We start from the raw sequence: 21,157 nt of genomic DNA on the forward strand, positions 1-21,157 counted from the left end.
TAGAAAAGAGTAGCAAACTAATATGAAATAAATTGGTGCCATGAGTTGGTTTTCCTTCTATCCTTAATTTTTCTGAGCCACCAGGTGCCCTTGAACCAAAGTATGATAAAATATATTTTATCATTTTCCAAAATTCTCAGGATGTTGAAGATCCCCTCCAGACTCCTTTGTTGATATTCACTTTGAATATTAATTTATGTCTGATATACTTTTTTTTTTTTTCAAATAAAAATATATATATAAGATATGCAGACTCAGGTTTCCACATAGTCCCCTGGCTCTGCAAGAGTTCCCAGATCTGAATACCAGATAAGCCTGCACTTTTGTTACAGCTTGCCTGGTAAGGAAGCACATTTTGTAGCGGTTTAACTAGCAAATTTAATAAAACGTATTAAACAAAATAACGTAATTTTAATAGATGACAAAAATATAAAAATGATTGAATGTGAAAGGCAGTAGAATCTTTTGTATTGGATGTATTTGAGAGTGGATATAGTTTGTCTGAGTTGCACAAAAACAACATGAAGGAGCTAAAAAGAAAGTGAGAGGGTAAATATAGGGCAGCCAGGTGAGCCGACTACTAGCACCGGTTTTATAGCCTGCCCACCTAGGTATCTAAAACACATGCCGAGGAAAGGAATGTTGAGAGTAAAAACTAGGGGTCATCACAGCCTCGCACTTGTCATACTAGGACTGGACTGCAAAAGAATTTTAATGGTTGAAAGTCCTGTTTACTGGCAGAGAACTTCAGCACATCTGAGTTTCCAATTGTCAATAGAAGATTTTAAAAAGGACTTTGGGTTTGACACAAAGTTAAACTCGAGATTCCAACCAAGTAGAGGTTGCTCTGTTCTGGGAAACTGCATAAACAAACACCCCGAACTTACTGATGAGTATACTTTTTAATATTTATTGAAAATGTATATTATGATAGGCCGGGTACATCAAAAGCAAGAAAACTTCAAATGATAGTGATTGCAACTGATTGTTAAAGTTATAGCCAATATATTAGTTGGTGACAGATTAATTAATTATGTTTTGACCTTTTAACTACATTGTGCTTATAGACTGCGGTTGTGTTTGTTCACTATACAAGAACGACAGACTCATCCCAGCTGTATTAACATAAAAATCCATTGTATAATCAATGAAGGAAGTGCTGTCCTAGATACTATGCATTGCATAAAAAGGTTAGCAGCCTGTCAGTTATTAGTGTCGTAGTGATTTATCAAAAAATGCACAAGGCGATAAGGTAAGAAGAACAAAACGAGCTTTGAAAACATTTCTCCTAAGAACTTGAGATGACAGCACCGCAGATGATGCAGAGACTCAAACTTTGTGGTGCAAAAACAACAAAATGCATGAATAATGCGATGCAGATTGAATACATTTCTTTTTGTTATTCTCGTATCTGTTCCATCACTTCCCACTGTGCCCTACCCAATAAAGCAGAAACACTATTAAAACAATCTTTCTGAAAGTAATTACTTTTTCTCCTGATCATCAGAATTTCACAAGGCAGTAGACCTTGAGAGGTCGGTCTTTACCTGGTTTAAGGCAGCAGCCGTTCGCTGTAAATATATAAGATATTGCCTTTCGCAAAAGAAGTATATTAAATCAGATTATGCGCAAACAGTGAAATCATCCCGAAAAAGAAGAAGGATGCCTACAAGCATAAAGAAAAATTTAACATGAAAGATGGTACCGAGTGCAGCTGCTGTGATAGCTTTGTCCCAGCTCATTGATAAGAAAGGCAGTAAGAGTTTGGTAATATTTTGCCCTGTTATCCTGAAATAGATCAAACCATCTGAGCCAGTTGGCTTTGTGAAATCAACTATGTTCTTTAGTCTGAAATATTTGTAGGAGGTAATATTATATAAACTAGCAAGGCCAGGCCTGCAGTGCTTGTTTATTCTTCATTATATCATTGTATATAGTGTGACAGTAAACACAGCTGAAAGTGTTTGTTACATTAATAACTTCTTAAAATGCTAATTTGTCTAGTTTCTTCAGATTTCGATCAAACAACACCAAACAAAAATCTATGGCAGAAAAAAACAGTTTGGCATCGGCAGAGAAAATTTTGCCGAAAAGAGACGTTTTTCTTCCCGTAACCCACTTACTCAACTCTGCTGCTCAACCCACAAATGCAATTTCCTTACACATGTGGCAGCATTTAATGGGAAATAAAAAAGCTTCCAACAGTACCCTGCAATAATACATGATTCCCAACATTTCTTTCAACCGTTGTATTGAATAGGGGTATTGGGCTGTGAGGGCTGTGAATTTCTAATGGTACTGGTACCAACTGCTAAATTTCTGGAATCAACACATACCTGACTGGAATCAAATTTATAACATATCAATTTTAACTGTGATTTTTAAAAAATATTCATTACTTAGATGCAAAACCCTGCTAAAGATACTGAATAACTTGCTTGTTACCTTAAAAGTAATTTGTGTGGCCTGAGAGAACTTCTTAGTCACAGACTTAGTCATGAGCCAAGCTGACCTATGATATAATCCAAAACAAATAATCATCAAATCTGTCATCTTATTAGGAAGTTCCAAATGTCCAAATGATTCAAGTCGTTTTTCCCTATTTCTTATCTCTAGATTAGGTGGTAAGATGGTAAGAGGAAAGCTTCGCTTAACCTTAATGGGAGAGATGCCTAAGGGATCCTTACAATACAGACCTACTGCATATTCAAGGAAAGCTTGTCAAAAGATTTTCTTTTCCAGAGTATAATAAGAAAAAGCTTTTTGGAGATATAAAGATACCAGCTTTTTTCTAGCAGCATCTTTATTCAGCCTTTAAAAGTTAGTCTGTGATATACCAAGAAAATCCCACTGTGAAATGGAAAGGCATGCATACTATATTGCGGACTCTTATTTTTATCACTTTAAAGCCAGAAAACAAAGGGACTGATGAATATTGTTTAGACTAAAGCTTTGCGTTTTGCCTCACACACGAAGGATCTTTTCTCTGTTTTTTTTTTAAACTGCAGAAGCAGATGTTGTAATTATTTCATACTAATTGGCCAACTTCTTGTCTTCTCAGCAGGTGGGATATCAGGTAAAGATGGAGACAATTATTTATTTATTTATTTATTTAGTTATTTATTTATTTATTTATGTTGACCACATCCAGCTCCTGTGTGGTGAAATCACACATCAAAATAACCCAGCTATTGCTATTTAATCACCATTCTGGACCCCTGGTCCAATTAGCCGTCTCTAACGAGCTCGTAGAGATTTGTTTTAAAGTTTTCCCTTTCATGTCACTGCTCAGAGAATCCGTTTAAAATGAACAAGCATAGAGATATCATTGCATGCGATTCCTCGCTAGACATTGATGTTTGTGTTCTTCCAGGATGGACAGAAATGAGGAAGTGTAGAGTAACACTGTGTGATAGCTGGGGTTCTTTCCTCTGCATACACGTGCACAGAAACGTTTGACCTCCCTTGCCGCTTGCATCTGTTACCATGGCAATGAGAGGTGTAGAAATGATGGCCCTGAGGCTCGTTAGGGCCAGTGTCAAAACTAGCGATGTGCAGCTAGTGTCCAAATATTCCTCCTGCAGTCTTCATATCTGTTCTCAGCATCCTTTCTATAGCAAACTGAGAAGTCCTGATGACCAGAAAAAAAGCCGCCTGCAGTTTTTCCTCATCACTTTCCTCCCTGCAATGTTACATTAGCAATTAGCAAAGTTACCCATACTACAGCTGCCATCAAAGCGCTCTTAACAGCAGCATTAGACTTTTCTAGTTAGAAATTCCACTACAGAGCAATCTGCATCAGAATATTCTCTTCCTGCATCTGATTTATTCATGAGAGCGAACAAAGCAATCAGATGAGGAAATCTCCCAAGTGATAGGTTCATGTGTGTTTTGTGCACCACAGAGTGTCGGGAAGTGCTTTGACTTTATTCATTCCCAGCTAGATGATTACTCTCCAACGCTGGCATTAGTTTGTGTTAGAAGCCCCCACCTTGCATGTGCTTGAGGGTATACATATATATATATATCCACCCCAATGTCTTATGTCCCCACATGTTGGGCTTTAAAGCCTTTTCCTTGCACTGCAACTACCTTCTCTTGAAGACTTTTTGCAATTAAAATGCTCATATTCCACTCTGATTGCACAGACATATCCAGGGGCTGGGGGGTATGATCAACACATGGACAAACCAAGAAACACCTGGTGTTCTGCTAGGGTATCATTATGGTAGCACCAGTTTATACACGTCCTGCTTGGATCAAAACAAAGCAGTGCACTTTGGTGACTTAATCAGGCTGGCTCTGCCTCACATATTCACTGTAGCTCTGAGTCACTGCCTGCACTTTGTAAGTGTGAAAGAGTTAGGCCAGACAGACAGAGAGAGGTTTGTTTTTGGGTGTTTTTTTGTGAGGACTTTTCTGGTGTGCTCACACTGGTCAGCAGCGCTGGGAGATTCCTGCTGTGACTGTGGGGCTCAGCTAAACCTAAAGCTCTTAATTTAATGTGATCTCCAGTGTGTGTGTGCATGTGCGTCCGTGCGTTTGTGTGCATGTTTGCGTTTTCCCCAGGGCTTCTGCTGTATGCGTGCTCACAGAATAATGTCACATCACAGTGGCAGAGAAGACAGTCAGCTACCTTTTGTTCTCTAATAAAAAAAACCTTAAGGGAAATTTATTTCCTGTCAGCTGACATCATTTTTAATCATATATTTATTTTCTCATCCACCTGTGTATTTCTTTTTCTTTGTTTCAGGAAAGAGTGCTTATATACAACAGATTTTGTTTCCCCTCCCTCATTGCAGAAGAGATTATTTCTGAGTAGACATGATAAGAAAGATGAAAATGAGATGCTACTACATTAAATTATCTATTGATTTGATTTTATTCTTGTTGTATGTCGAAATGTTACCATGTCTTACTGTGAATTCCTCCACAGTTTTATTTCTGAGGTTTGCTGGGGCTGAACGCTGTTCTAGGTCATATCAGTAGCTAGCAGATTAGACTTGCTAAATTTCAGGGCCATGGGAATGAAAATAAACAAGAAGGATCTGGTTACAATGGCCGTTTCCTCACACTTTCCCCAGCCCCCGCTTATTCTGCCTCTCCGCTCCTCTTTATGAATGTTTGCATTGCGAGATGAGCTTTAAGTAGGCAAAGCTTGGTTTAGAGGTCAGACTTGCAGATGAGGCATTTGAATGTCCTCACTGAGACAGGTTTTCACTGCTTGGGCATTTTGATTAAGTACTATAAAATGGATCTTCTGGGGGCCAAAATGTTTAATTTCTTTGTTCGTGTACTTTATGGATCGTCATCTCACATGAAAAGCCCATTTCCTGCGCCTTCTTCAGAGTCTTCTGAAACATGCTGACTGAATTCTGGGACTTGTAACTGTTGAGACTGACTTGTGTCTGTCGGTGGATAGCAAAGCAGAACAAGAAAAGAGATGCTAACATCAACTGGCCAGCTATGTGACAGTGCCAGAAGCATTATGCTATGTGTGATTTACAGTGCTGTGGGTTTCACTGTGAAGTTATGTACCTGCCTGTGAATAACAGAATAACAATGCATTATTCTCACATGACCTATCGATATGCCGACATTGTCTGCTCCTCTGTGCGCTTGTTATAAGCCACTTTCAAGACATGCAATAATCTATTGTCAGAAATTTTTAATTACATGTGACAAATGGCATGAGAAACTTTAGTTAGACCTCCACCTAGTGGCAATCCATTCACACCCCCAGATCGGGGAATAAGTGACACATTTCTGGTAATGTTTAAGCCTTTCATGTGTCTTGTGAACCTTTTTAGGAGGGGAAGAAAAAGTTCGATAAAGAAACAGAGAAATACTACTCTACACTTGAGAGACACCTCAGCTTGTCATCCAAAAAGAAGGAAGCATATCTGCAGGAGGTAAAAAGAAAAACAAATTTTCTCATCCTGCAACGTGTCTTTGAATAATGCCGTTTTATGGTCAGCCGAGTGTCTTTGGAAAATAAGCTGTTTGTGTGCTTTGCTGTGCTCCTTACCCCTCTCTCTAACAACAGACTATTTCCACGTGGTGATACAAACATTAACTCCTAGGTTGACGCTTGTCATTGTTGTGGCACTAACCCTGGTTTGTTTGCTCGTTCTCAGGCTGACATGCAGATTGACAAGGAGAGACAACTCTTTTATGATGCGTCCCTTGAGTATGTCTTCAAAATACAAGAAGTGCAAGAAAAGAAGAAATTTGAGTTTGTCGAGCCAGTAAGTGAAGTGCCAGTTTTATATATTTCTCTGCTAAATTAGTTCTGCATTTTAAAGATGAAGGAGTACTTTTTCATGCTTTGATATATTTTATTTGTAGTCAAAATACCACCAGATCTCTGTAACTACTACTACATTTCTTTTTTTTTTAATGTCTATCATCCTGGAGTGAAGGCAGGTGCATTTATACAACACTCACAGGAACATAACCACACTTGTATATCCCACACATTTGTCATCTTCATCACAAATTCTTTGTAATATAGTTGATCCATTTGGGGAAGCTTGTGGGTAAAATTAGATGAAGTATCGGCTGTCAAACAAAAGAAGACATAGTGCTAGTGCAAATCAAAGGCTTTATGAAAGCCCCTGCTTTATAGATATGTAGAGTCAATTTTAACATCTTTAGTGCAGATGCTACCAGGAAACATTAAACTTGCTTCCTATTAAATGTCTGGGAATGTGAGATGGGTGCAAAGTAGCTGTTTCAGACATCCTACTCCCATTTGTTTACATCCACTGGCAACTTACCCACAACCCTGGCCCAAAAATGTAAATCTCCGGGCCCCAGGTAGTGCTCAAAATCTGACAAGGCTCAACCTTGTGTGTGATGAATCTTGGCAAAGAAAAGATGGTTCATCCTTGAACATTTGATATACCAAGCCTCAGCCCAGAAATCAAATCAGTGGTTGTGTCTGAAGGTTTTACTGAAAGCAACTCCATGTTTGTGGACCACACTTGTTCACGCAAGAGATGGCATCAGTTTGTTTCTCTGTAACAGTAGATCTTTATGCTTTATTTATGTGTGTATTTATTTATTTATATATTTATATGTATCCACGATGGCCATGGATGTTTGTGTGTTCTACAAAAAACATAAAAGCCGAAAACTTTTTTAAAATTGGATTTTTTTTTCCACTAATATCCTTTTTTCAGTTTTCTGCTTGTCAGTACGAAGATGTTCAATAAATTATCGATTTAAAAATAATGAGACTCAAATTCCTTCAACATGAGATTTAAAAGTGAACATCAACAATGTAACCAAAAATTCTGACAAAATGATTGGTAGAATAGAAAACAATTTACATATCATTGAGATGACATTATCATAATAATAATAACAATAGAAAAACGTCCGGATTACTTATACATTATAGGTAGGATATTCTATTATGTGCTATTATAAATGTTTTCGGTGTGTAGAATGGATGTTCTGTTTTACAAGATGCCTTTAAAAAAACACTTGCCCATGTAAATAGGCAATCAAGTTCTTGTAATGTTTATTAACTCGATAATTCACCAATAAATATTGTTCCATTCCAGCTCCTGGCCTTTCTTCAGGGTTTGTTTACATTCTACCATGAAGGATATGAGCTGGCTCACGAATTTGAGCCATATAAACAGCAGCTCCAGTTCAACCTACAAAACGTAAGTCTCAACACCTCAGGGGTTGTACACAAAGGCAACCAGCCACGTAATCAGATTCTGCAGCTTATCATACCCTGATATAACAAGCAGAGTTTTCACAAATGGATAGCTGTGTGATTAAATGAAATTCTTTGCTGCGCCGAGGATCGATATTTTCAGTGTTGCATTGCAGGCAGTAACTGTAGGCCATTTTATGGTGTGTCAAAAAAGAATTGGGAGTAAAAGTCTAGTTGCTGCAGTGCCACCTTGTTCCATCACTATGTCCTCTCTACTTAGGTCCTGATGGTTCAAATATCTCTCTGACCCAATATGTCAGTTCTGTTGCCCTTACAGTTTCCACTCGGTAACCCTCTCTCGGATGCAGAGATCTCTAATGGTAACTGGATGAATGGAGGCTGCTTCACCACTCTCTGAGATATTAAATGGCCTGATATTGACCTTTATGACTCCAAATAAGAGGCTGACATCTTCAAGATCGTGTTCTAATTTTAAATGACCTAAAAAGTATTGTTTAAAAAGTCTAATGATAGTTTTTATTTATTTGTTCTTTGAGAAAAAATAGATGTGTTTTTATTTTGAGAGATCAGAGATAACACAATGATAACATAACCCTAAATTTCCCACACAGACACGAAACAACTTTGTGAGCACCAAGCAGGAAGTGGAGAAGCTGATGAAGAGGATAAGGTCGGCAGATCAGGACTATATACCACCCGGGCAGTGGACGATGGAAGGCTTCTTGTATGTCCAGGAGAAACGTGAGTCTTCCTAGCTGTGCTCCCAACCATCCAGGCCATCTCACTCCCCTTCACTTTCAAGTGAATGGTTTTACATCCATCACCATAAACATGTCTCGAGTTCTCCCAGGCCTCTGCCGAAGAGATCCACTCACACAGAACTCATAATTCATCCTGTTTACGGATTCACTTTGATGTGCTCTCAAATGGGGGAGTTACCACAAATGGTAGATTATTATCAGCAGCAATAAACAACTTTTGATATATCACACTAAAATTGCAAATTGATTTTCAGAAGTCTTTCCAGAAGCCTGTGATTCAGTGAAAAATTATTTTGCCTCAACTAGTGTTTTCTTCTGCATTTGTTCTGTCCTAGGTCCTCTGGGATGCACTTGGACACGTCACTACTGCACTTATGAGAAAAGCAGCAAAACATTCACCATGAGCAACACTGAAAACAAGTCAGCTGGGAAACAGGTACTTTACATTCACTTTATTTTGTTTAGTTTAACATTTGCACGATAAAAAGCTAAGAAAAGAAGGAGCAGAGTGTAATCTGTGTGGAAAAAAAGAGGCTTAAAGGCATGGTTAGTCCCGGGAGGAGAAAACGGAAAATGCCAGATTGACAAAACTGCAAATTAGGCGTAGAAGACAAAAGACTCGTTACGTCAAGGCAAACAAACATGTTTTATTTTTAAATAACAAAATGAACAAACAACACCGCAGGGGAATTCAAGGAATGAAAATAGTCCGTTAAACTAAACAGTTATAGTATCTTGCTTTCTAAGTGATCTAATGAATGTTTACTTCCTTTGAATTTATCGCTATGACTTAATGACACTTCATGTAGATCAAATGATAACTGATAATTATTTCACATTTTATGTATTAGATGAAAAAAGCTTCCAATCAATCCTTTTTTTGTATGTAGTAATTGGATGATGATATGGAGTAACTTCCACAGGGAATACTGCTTAGCGCTGCTGCGTCAGGTACAAACCGACTGAAAATGTTTGAAGTGTTTAGCTATCGCAGTTTAACCTTTTATTTTTCACAAAAAAGTATTTGTAGAAATACAGGTTCCAGTGAAGATAAAAAAAAAATATGTGCACTTCAGTGCCACACAGATTAAAAAATTATGAAAACATACTTTTAAAGAACTCCAGTAAACTTCAAGGGAGAAATTATTTAAAAAAATATCCCCATAACTGTGAGTTTCCATGCATTTTTCTGCACATGTTACAGATATGGCTACATTCTGATTTACTGATGATCTCGGTTTCTTTTTATTTTTGAATAAAATCGAATAAAACACAGAAACCCACACACAGATGGAGAGGGAGAATATAAAGCCCAAAGCCAATGCAGGTGCAGGCGTATTTTTATCCACATATCTGGTTTGTTGCAGTTGGCTACAGTCAGTCTTACTGGCGTGCACAGGGGAGGATGTGCTGTATGTGAGATATGGCTAATTCTCAGAAAGAAAGAACAAAATCCGTTCAGGAGGTAATTGAATTGGTACTTTCAGCTGACACTGAGGGCCTCTAATGGGAAATGAAAAACAAGGTCAATGATATAATGTAATTTTAAAACTATATTTTCACGTGTTTAAAATCAAGATAATTGAAATAAAAGCTCTGCTTCTTGATAAGTGGATGATATGAATGCGTGCAACCAAGTAGCTTGGGCTTTGTTTGGGCTGACAGCCCAAATCAATTTTTAGATTGCATCGAGCTTGAGTTTAGAAAGTCTGAACCACCAAAAAGAAAAAACTAGCCAAACAAAAAGAAAAAGAATTTTGCATATCCAAACCACAATGGTAAATGTTCTGTTTTTGTTGTTGTCGATGATTAATTTTTTTTTATTAGTTTTTCTCTTTTTTCTGTATTTCCAATCATATTTTCACAAAAGCACCGGACACTCCGGATACATAAATCTTCTGGTTTCAAAGTACCTTCTGTGTCTCTCACAACAAACACACAGCATACATATTAGTCATTTCAGATTTGCAGAGCCGTGCATTTGCAATTGTAAATATATTCATTTTCATTCCATAATCATTTTTCATTGTATTTTTAACTAATTAATGATGAGTGTGTTTATTTTTAGAATGGTCTTGTCGTAAATCAGCCAGAGGTGTTCAAGCTCAAGTCCTGCATTCGGAGAAAAACGGACTCCATCGACAAGCGTTTCTGCTTTGATATTGAAGTGGCAGAGAGGTCTGTGATATGTATCCCTGAAAATGTCTAATAGCTTTCATAGGCTGAAAACACATGCAGAATGTATTATGTATTGCCTTAATCACCACCTACAGCCAAAAAGAAAAAAGAAAGTCATTGCACATCGCCTGCTGAATACTCATATTAGTAAGATAGCAGTTGCACACACTTTTTTCTTGTTAAAACTAACTTAATATAAGAACGACGAACTGCACGTGACATTTTGTGTTATGTTGAACTCACCAATACTGGAAATTAACCCAGATTCCCCCTGGAGTACACAACGTTTGAACATGCGAGAGCTGTTCAGGTTTGATTAACATCTTCAAAGACTCGGTTTAACAGTGTTAGACGTCATCAGCTCTGTTTGTGTCCTGCATGTTTCTCGAGTCCTCTCCCCCCGCTCCGTTTGCTGTATGTCTACATTATCAGTATTTTTTTTTCTATTTTTGAACCCATCCCATCTTTTCTCTGTGTTCATGTCAATGTAGAAATGACATCTGTCGTGGAACTCTTTTCAGGCCGCTTCAGTTTTTCTGTAAAGTCCGGTATGTGAACTGACCAGTGCTGCCCTTTCAGTGCAGTTGCATGTGCTGCATGTGTCCTAATCATGTTGTTCACTCAATATTAAATCCAAACCTAATGAAATCCTGCTGCTTTCTTAGCACTTCACAAAATCTGACTTGGTCACTTGGTCAAGACACATTCTTGAATTATTTCTTCTTGTCTGCAATTACTCAAGTAACACACAATATATGGTCTTAGAATTAATTCCTATTTTTTTCCCTTTCTTTTCAAAACCTTTGGCCATGTGGGAACAATCATAGTTGTTTTGTTTTTAATGTTTCACGGGGAAATAGGATTACAGATTGGGCAAAGATCAGAAACCTTTAAGTAGCTGTCAGCTGATTAACACTGGCTCAATTGACCAAGCCATCCATTATGAATGCTTGATATCAGTTCTTTATAGTGATTTGTACCCCAGAATAGAGTTAGCACATCACTGTGTGTTAATGTTGCACTGCAGCAGCAGGCTCAGCATTGCTCACGCTCGGTGAGTGTTGCTGAGCATGGACAATAACTGCAATTTATTTGCAGGACAACTCATTTATCATTAACTGCGCTGCCCCAAGGTGCGTGTTCCAACCACAAGGACAATGTGGGCCAAGCTCCAGTCAGCTTCAAGCTCATCCATTAATCCCCATTATAATAAACATGCTGTTGCCCAAGTTTAATCAGGCCAGCCATCTCGGAACCTCATTTTTAACGGGTTGATTCACCCGAATTAGTAAAGAGGTATCCAGCTATGCGGATACTTTTATTTGCCCAGATTCTGAGATAGCCATCTCTGAAACATCCTCTGCCAGCCCAATAAAAAGAATTTCATTTGAGCTGCTCGTAGCAATGAAAGAAGAGTTTCATTAAAAATTTACCAGCAACGTGTCTTTCATACGGACTTAAGGGAAAATACATCCATTAAAAAAATGATATGAGGTTGGATAAGGGTAGCAGAGATGCTGTTTTGGGAAAGAGATGTTGTTAAATGATTTGAGAGCAACACAAATATAAATATTTTCTTCTGCGTTCAACTGTACGGCTTTGGAGTCTTAAATATTGGACAACTTAAAAGCTGGTGAAATAAATGCTAAACTGTCTGCATGTCAAACTATCAGTAGGGGTGTTGTTAAAGGTGTAGCACTTTTTTTGTATTTTGGTTGAAATGACCTTTAACACATGCAAGCTGACACAGCTCCATGCTAGTACTAACTGCCACTACTGGGTGGGGTGACGTTTTTTGTTTGCCGCCATCATCAGATAGTGTTCTATAATTGTGTTACAGCCAACTGAAGCAGTGCCACAAATCAAGGCATAATGCCCCAGATTCTCGCTATGCTGCACACAGTAAGGTGAAAGCAGATAAAGCTGTATGCATGTTGGGTGCAAAAATGAATCACTCTAATATTAAGAACTTAAGAATGTGAAGCACAAAGTGAACTGAGGGCATAGATTGAAGTCAAGCATTTGCACATGAGCTATTTTAGTTACACTAGTCCTTTTATAGTGGTCTCAGCCAATATAAACATGGTCTGTCCAGGGGCCCCAAGGAAAAGAGATCAGACTGAGACCAGCTATTCTCTTAAATCTTTCCAGGCATGGCGTTATGACACTGCAGGCACTGTCAGAGTCCAACAGAAGACTGTGGCTCGAGGCCATGGATGGCAGGGAGCCGGTAAGGAACTCTGCCTGTTCTTCTTTGAAATATTCATTCGGTGCTGGCTGCAGTTGGTCAGGGTTTTTTTAAAGTCCTTTGTTTGGCAAGAAGACAATGCCAAAAATGAATTATTTGTCACTGGCACCCTCTTCTGGTGGCTTTCTGTAAGGTTTTTTTGTTGTTGTTTTTAGGAAACCATGACCTCACCGTTTACTTGTGCTAATAATAGGACAGTCTACTCAAATTAGATTCAGTGGGAATAAGGTTTTGACATTATCCTTTTCTTTCAGCTATTTTTTCAGTTTTCAAGCTAAGGTAACCTTTACATTATAATGATTTTTGTAAACTCTCTCTAGATTTACAACCTGCCGGCCATATTAAGCAAAAAAGAAGAGAGTGAGTATTGTTTTTATATCTTTCCAAACTCCTTCAGGATTAAAATGTATGCCTTTCAAAGATAATGAGATCAACAACATACACATATGAAAGAAATACTCGTTACCTATGACTATGCCTTTTCATTAATACTATAATTTTACATATGCCCACTCAGCAGGCATAGCACAGCCTCACAGTACAGGGCTGTGCTATTAATTTGAGCAGCGGCATAAGGGAGAGCTTATTATCCCACATGACGGGCGGTTATCCCAGACAGTAATTGTCCTTTCATTTCTGCTCTTGTTTTGTGTTACAGCATATCTTAATGAGGCAGGCTTCAACTTTGTAAGAAAATGCATTGACCTGGTCGAGATGAGAGGTGAGGTGCTTCAATCTCTCAGCTTTCATGTGTCAAATGATTTGAATGCAACCTGGTTGTAATGATTAACAGTGTGCTCGTTAGTGGACTTGACATTACGTTGCACTGGAACGAGTCCTAAATAAACACAAAGTCTTAGGCCTTTGTTCCAATTCATCCTTTTGCTTTTTTCACTGCCACACAGGCATAAACACAATGGGACTGTACAGAATTGGAGGCGTCAATTCTAAAGTGCAGAAGCTGATGACCACAGTCTTTTGTAAGTAACTAAAATCAAAAGTATTATCAGTGAACTAATGTACCAAGTCAAACCCCTTATTCTGTAATTCACAAGTGTCTCAATCTCCATGGTAATGTATGAATAGTTTTCTAACGTGATCTTTTCCAGCAGAGTGAGGAAAGAGGTCCTCCTTGTGGTAGGACAGTGTAACAGCAATTAGGCCTTATATTATGTTGTCATTATTTTATTGAATTACCCAAGGTAGTCTCGTCTGGATATATATATAACACATTTGTACAGGAAATGTCTGAATGAGTTTGTTAAATGTCTCTGAATCTTGACCCCCAGTGCTATGAGACACCACACACGTCACTATTTATTTTCAATTCTCCTTTGAGTCTCTTGACACAAGAAGAAAGTATTTTCGGTCCTCGGTTGAGCAGCTTGACAGGTCATGTCATGTTGTATTGGTTTCTTAAGACAATTTGCAGCTTAAACTTACCTAGTGATCATATAACAATAAAATCGTCCAACCATAGGCTCCTAGCACAACCTAGGACTCGAATGAAGTCGAGAGGCGACCGGGCCTTTGCATCCGTGGCACCCAGACTCTGGAATAACCTCCCCGTTCATATTCGCACTGCCGAGTCTATCCAGTCTTTTAAATTACGTCTTAAAACTTATTTTTTTACTTTGGCTTTTGATTCTGTCTAGTTGGCTGTTTTAGCTTGTTGCGTTGTTACCTATTGTTTGTTGTCCTCTTTTATTGTTTGTTTTAACTGTCTCATGTTTTTATTGACTGTGACGCACTATGGTCAACACTGTTGTTTTAATATGTGCTATATAAATAAATTTTGATTTGATTTGATTTGAAAACATCTTTCCAATAGCATCCAAAGCACCTGTGGATATGGACCTGGACCCAGACATGTGGGACAACAAAACTATCACCAGCGGCCTGAAGAATTACCTCAGGTCAGCTCGCCCCACCATCTACGTGCACTTAAATGTCAGGAGTCATCCTTGCCTCCATAATGCCTCTTTGAAACCTCTCTGATGATAGTCATACATTAAGTGCTGCGACTGACTCACCAAGGATACCAGCTGCATTCACAGGACCTGTGTCACTCAGGAAATAAATTGCAACTGTTTCTTTTTCTTTTCCATCAGGTGCCTGTCTGAGCCTCTAATGACTTTCAAGCTCCACAAAGATTTTATCATGGCTGTCAGTAAGTTACAGTTATAACATATTACATATTTTATCAAGTTCTCTATTATCCTTTCTTTTATAGAGCAGATTAGGAAGATATTGGTACAGTTCAAATCATATAGCACTAATGAATCAGGTGCATCTGATAACTAACTAATTATGTCAATTGCAAATGTTAAGCTGGATTTATGTGACGAGATATTGCATTAGAATTTTGAAAATCTTTATGAAACATTTTGAATTGATTTTAGAGATTTGAGCTTTGTGAGCACTACGTCTGGGTTATCAAAGCAGGGAAAGCAAATGAGTCAGGGCTGATCTGATTAAATCATTTCTATCTGAGGAAATACTTGTATGGATCTCAGGTCATCTCAAACTGTGATGTCAGAGTGACTCAAGTGTGACTTTGTAATGAGAATAACTTTTTTTTTAACCGTAAAAACCGTGAACTTAAACATTTAACATAACTTAAACATTGAGATAAATTTGCTGATATGTCCACTCCTGGGAAGATTAGCAGCTGTCCCAAATGCTTTGCAGTTTTTAATAATCTTTCTCACCTCACAGAATGATGCACATCAAATTGCAATTCTCACATTAATGGGCAGCAAAAGTTTCTTCTCATCTTTCCTTTTTGGCACTGTTGCCAAAAATCTGAATGCTACAGACCTGCAAACTGCCAAAACGTTTATAGAGGTGGTTGCATTCGCTGATGATCAGTTAATCAACTGTGTTTGATTAGCAGCTCCTGGCTGCTGCTTACCCTGTTCATTTCAATGGAAGTAGTAATGGTGTAGTTAATTGTTTACACACTACTTGTGCATTTTGGCTTAGTTTTGGGGGTTAAGTGTCAGGGTTAGAATTAGGGTTATTTTTGTATGTCATGTATTGTTCATGTGAGGTCGTATTTACCTCATTTTAAGACCTGTGTAGGGCCAGAAGATAAAACCTTAGAATTAAAATGGAATGTACTTTCTTTTTCACACAATTACATCTGAAATATAATTATTCCATAAGTCAGTAGTGGCCAGCATTTCTACTCTTCCCTCATTTCTATTTATTTTCTTTCTCAGAGTCCGATGATCAGAACTACAGAGTGCGTGCTGTCCATGCTTTGGTTCATAAGATGCCTGAAAGAAACAAGGAAATGCTGGAGTTACTAATAAAGCATCTTGTCAGGTACATGTTCTTGTAATCAATCAGTTAACTTGCAGACTTAACGTTACCTGAAACTAATTAAAGTTATCTGAGGCATTGCAGGCGTCTCGCCAACTCTCACTATCTCGTAGACCAAAAAATATCACCACATGGTTAAACATGTGAATTATTAGGGTAGCAATACAGGACTGCATCATACGCTTGTATGATATGCTTGTCTTCTAAACACAGAGTTTCTGCACAAAACCAGTCTAACCTGATGACAGTGTCAAACCTGGGCGTCATCTTCGGGCCTACATTGATGCGATCACAAGAGGAGACGGTTGCCGCCATGATGAACATTAAGTTCCAGAACATTGTGGTGGAAATACTTATTGAAAATTTCAACAAGGTGAGTCACAGTTTGACTTTGAATGGCCTGGTATGCTTTTAATTATATCTGCATCAATAAACATATTCCTCGTGCAGCAGTTTTCTGAAGTAGAATATCCATATTTCCTTATTAGAACAGATTTATAGAAAGATCTCTTATGGTTTATAATCATTTTTCATGTTTCTCAAAAAACGACACCTAGACAGCAACAGATAGCAGAAGACACAGATGAGCGACAAGAATAATGTGTTTTATAATGCTATATGAACTTTCATATTCCAATGTTTATGTTAAATTCAACTGACATTTAGTCATGTGAATACATTGTTGCCACTAGTAGTATCATACATAAAGCACAAGCCAAAACAAATGGATGCATCAGCACTGTGTATGTGTGTATTTCTCTGTGTGACTGTTTGCGCGCACGTGCGTGCATGAGTGTGTGCTCTGTGCCGTGTGCTAGAGGCACATACAGTCAAACAGTGAGCAGAGGAGAAAAAAAATAGCAGAAGCTGGCTCTGAGATGAAATGTAACAAGTGCACATATATTTGTTTCATTTTTTTAATTTAATTTGTTGCTTTTAAGCCAATAGCTGAAGGCACCCAGTGAGTGAAAATGATTGCATTGGCTCACAACATTTGATGTGGCGTGCCTCTTTAAATACAGGATCCATGGAGAAGGTTTATTTCTTACAAGTGATGATGGTTAAGTATAATTTTAATTCAGTATAGCATTGCCTTGCTGAAATATGTATGCCTTCCTGATAAAGACATCTGCATCGGAGCATAGGTTGCTCTAAAACCCATCTATATATACCTTTCAACATTGAAAGTGTCACTCCAAAAGTGCAAGGTACCATAGGCACTAATGCAGTGCCATACTATGAAAGATGCAGACTTTTTAACTAAGTGCTTATAATATGTAATGGTTCCTCTCCTCTTTAGTCCAGTTGACACTGCAGCTGTGTTTTCCAGAAAGAATTTAGAATTTTGATTTGTCTGACCACAGTTTTCCACTTTGCCTCGGTCCATTTTCAATTACCGTTGGCCCAGAGAAGACTGCAGCATTTGTGGAGCGTGTTCAGATATGGCATCTGCTTTGATCCATAGAGCTTTAAACTGCTTTGTGGATAGCAGAGTGAACTGTGTTAAACAATAATTTCTGGGAGTGTTACTGAGCCTGTGAAGTTACTCTTAAATAACAGAATCATCCCTGATTTTAACACAGTGCTGCCTGAGGGAGAGAGTGGTATTCCCCCAACTGTTTCTTTTTTTTTACCTCTTACTTTTCCAGCCTTTTGTCTCTAGCCAAACGTTTTTTAGATGTGTTGCTGGCCTCAAACTCAAAATGAGCTCATATTTTAATTAAAAGGGCATATTTTTAAATGTTTTCTGTTCTGTTGTGAATAAAACACAATTGACATTTACAAATCATGCCATTCTTTTTTGTTTTGTTTGTTTGTTTGTTTTTACATTATACACAGCGTCCCAACTTTTTAAGAATTGAGTTTGTACAGACAGCCTGTTGAAGAGAAACATCTCGCTGCCCCATTAAAACTACGAGGTTAGAGTAACAGGATCAACACTATCAGATGTTTATATCATATCTCCTTCTATGTCAACTACCACAATATGCAAAATTTTCCTCTGAAAGTGGAAAATGGTTTGACTTCCCACTGTCACCCTAAGAGCAGGTTTCATGGACCTAATTTCTCTCTCCCACACTACCCAAAATCAGGAGCATTTGGGGGATTAAAGTGAAGCTGGATTTGGGACTTTCAGGGATGGGTCATGGCTGCAAATGCATCTCTCAACTCCTTGCCTCTTCTTTAAAATTGCCACAGTTAGAAAGAAGCTCATGGGGCTCTTCTCTGCATGCAGTGAAATGTCTGTGGGACATAAGGAAACTGTCAGAATGGAACTGTAGGAGTTCAATATGAGAGTATCTGATGTTAATATTAAACATTATTCACCACAACATCCAAGTTTGATAGTTAAAGGCCCAAAACAGTCAGCGACTATGAACCAGAAGGTCAGTTTGCATAACCTCAATCTAGAAGAAGGTAAGTGAACTACATCCTTGTTGCTATCACAGTGATTTTTTTCTTGTCTCTGGGCAGCATATGTTTCTGCAAGGAAGACATTCATACCCCTGTTTTATCTTTGATGAATCAACCCCTCACTTCTGAAGGGAGGGTGGAGGTGTCAGCATTATGTCTTAAATTCGGTGTATGGGCTGTCTTGTGAGGTGAATAAGCAATGGACAGAATCAGCTGACTCATCAAGAGAAATTGTAATGACGACCCCAACCATGTGCTCACTGTGCTCATGCTCCCTTTGAGCTTTATTGAACTATTTCAGTAGGTGTTATGGAGAATGGATTGTTGGACCCAACAACAATGTGCAGTTAAAAGTTAGAAGTTTTAATTTATCCACAGGATAATGCTGCTCAACAAACATTATGATGTCAGAGGTGAATGCACAGTCATTTGAAAACTTTTTCCTAGGGCATGAAGCGGGAGAAACTTGGAGGTTAACACATTTGACTTGTGGCATTTCTGTCTGTGGTCTCTCTGTGCACAGTTTAAGCTTTTCTGGCTCCCCTTCAAATCAAGATGCTTGGCTGCACCCTGAGTCAACATACTGTCAGTCTGCCCCAGGGCAGCTGTGGCTACAACTGTAGCTTGCTATCACCAGTGTGTGAATGGGTGGATGACTGGATGTGTAAAGCGCTTTGGGGTCCTTAGGGACTAGTAAAGCGCTATACAAATACAGGCCATTTACCATTATTATTATTATTACTATGCTCCATCCATCATCTACGACAGCATAGGCATCAAAGGTCCTAATCTTGTTTCTAAGTCTTATTTTAATTACCTTTAGCTTGACTTTAGATAATATAATCTGTGGGTTCAAGTGCAACACTCTGGATATCTGGGTTCTCTTCATTATGTCTGGATGCTGAGTTTTGCACCTAAAACAAACACCTGTTTTGCACCAGAGAATTGTGTGGAGCATGATACTGTAGTTGAATATGAGACCCTGTATTGAGCCTGAGGCTGCTATATAAACTGCTGAGTTACACACTGGTATTCACACGGAGAATGTTACTGGAAAGGTAGGTAAAGGAGAACAAATAGAGTGAGGTTTCAGTAATAATGGGTGGAGGTCAAACTGCATATAATGCGGCCATGGCCTGCTGAACTTGTGGTAACTGAAAATATAGGCCATAGGTTGGCAAACTATGCTAAGCCCCTGCAGATACAGAGGGTTGGACTTGATGGGAACATGCAGAGGAACAGATTGGTGGCATTTGGTCAGGAGGCAAATTATTTGGCCTTTAATGGGCACTTGAGGTGCTTGTAGAGCTGTAGATTGGCTTCTAGTATATAAGGAGAGAGAGGTTAGGTGTCAAAACTCACTTTGAAGGTGTATGAGAAGCCAATGTGGAGCTATAAGGCACACGAGGGGTAGAGACTGGATTAAATGGCACATAAGCTTTTGAGGCTTATGGTTCCTGAACCTGAGACTCCATTTGGGGGACTGCAGCAGATCCTTTATGCTTATATGGTGCAAAGGTACAGTACCTATGACTATGAACAGAACAGGTTTGAGCAAACTGGCAGGATTTTCCACTATCAAGAGTGGATACGGATTCAGGTAAATTTGGTTCAGATTGTATGTTCTCATAGTGAGCTTCACTACTATCATTACAGAGGCTGGTTAATCTCTCTCTGCTATTTTCTGTCTTATTAAATCAGTCTCGACTCTCTGAAATGGGTTCTACACACTTTCTTGGTTGCTTTAGGGCAGGGGTGTCGAACTCCAGGCCTCGAGGGCTGGTGTCCTGCAGGTTTTAGATCTCACCCTGGGTCAACACAACTGAATCAAATGATTAGTTTATTACCAGGCCTCTGGAGAACTTTTTCTTTTCTTTTCGCCTGTCCCGTTTGGCTCTTTTGCCATCAGAATTATTGTCTAAAGGCGAAGAAAGATGCCCAACGGATTTACTTTACCAAATTGACCATCCCAGCCTTGCCGTAATGGTCTATTTGATTCACCTTTTATTGTTTATTTTATTTTCACTTGCTGAATACGGGACAGACTTGACTGGGGGAAAGAAGGGGAGAAAGAAAGAGGGAAAGAAAAAACAGCTGAGAAGAGGGACGGGGGAGAAGGGCAAAAAACAAAAACCAACAGAATAAGCAGAGAGAAAAAAAATGCATATATCGATCACCTGGATCACCTGTTGAGAAAGAAAAAAGAAAACAAGCAGAAGAAAACAAGAGTAATAGAATAAACAACATCACAATGATATATGGGAATATGACAGTAAATACTAAATATTAAACATTATTGTGCAGCACGTAAGATCGACAGCACACAGTGTGCTTTGAGGTAGGAGCCAAAAAGGGTGTAGTTTGTGTGTATGATCACCCGTGTGTACACCTGTGAGCATGGACGCGCTTGTTTTTTTAAAAGGTTCCTTCATGTAATGATCTGCTAGAGGGTGTGGGGGGGCCACAGCCCCGTCCTCCAGGGCATGAAGCAGGTATGGAGGAGATCAAAACTCCAGACATCCAGAGGCCCCCAGA

At 38.7% G+C, this 21,157-nt stretch overlaps 1 protein-coding gene across 2 annotated transcripts in view; it reads left to right on the plus strand.

Moving 5' to 3' along the window:
- The window catches only part of arhgap42b (Rho GTPase activating protein 42b), a 77,991-nt gene that overhangs the window by 50,943 nt on the left and 5,891 nt on the right, over positions 1–21,157 (plus strand). Inside the window, exons 5-19 of one of the 2 annotated variants that reach the window (XM_084951961.1) lie at positions 5,811–5,912; positions 6,138–6,248; positions 7,572–7,676; positions 8,305–8,434; positions 8,790–8,890; positions 10,523–10,632; positions 11,124–11,180; positions 12,784–12,862; positions 13,201–13,240; positions 13,539–13,601; positions 13,786–13,860; positions 14,712–14,796; positions 14,992–15,050; positions 16,105–16,210; positions 16,421–16,580. In XM_084951961.1, the coding sequence (XP_084808087.1) occupies positions 5,811–5,912; positions 6,138–6,248; positions 7,572–7,676; positions 8,305–8,434; positions 8,790–8,890; positions 10,523–10,632; positions 11,124–11,180; positions 12,784–12,862; positions 13,201–13,240; positions 13,539–13,601; positions 13,786–13,860; positions 14,712–14,796; positions 14,992–15,050; positions 16,105–16,210; positions 16,421–16,580 (1,383 nt within the window). The remainder of the gene's footprint in view (positions 1–5,810; positions 5,913–6,137; positions 6,249–7,571; positions 7,677–8,304; positions 8,435–8,789; positions 8,891–10,522; positions 10,633–11,123; positions 11,181–12,783; positions 12,863–13,200; positions 13,241–13,538; positions 13,602–13,785; positions 13,861–14,711; positions 14,797–14,991; positions 15,051–16,104; positions 16,211–16,420; positions 16,581–21,157) is intronic. The other variant, XM_084951962.1, reaches the window with a different exon arrangement.

This window comes from Perissodus microlepis, chromosome 14, assembly GCF_051167445.1.
Source record: "Perissodus microlepis isolate ML-2025 ecotype Zambia chromosome 14, ASM5116744v1, whole genome shotgun sequence".
NCBI lineage: Eukaryota > Metazoa > Chordata > Actinopteri > Cichliformes > Cichlidae > Perissodus > Perissodus microlepis.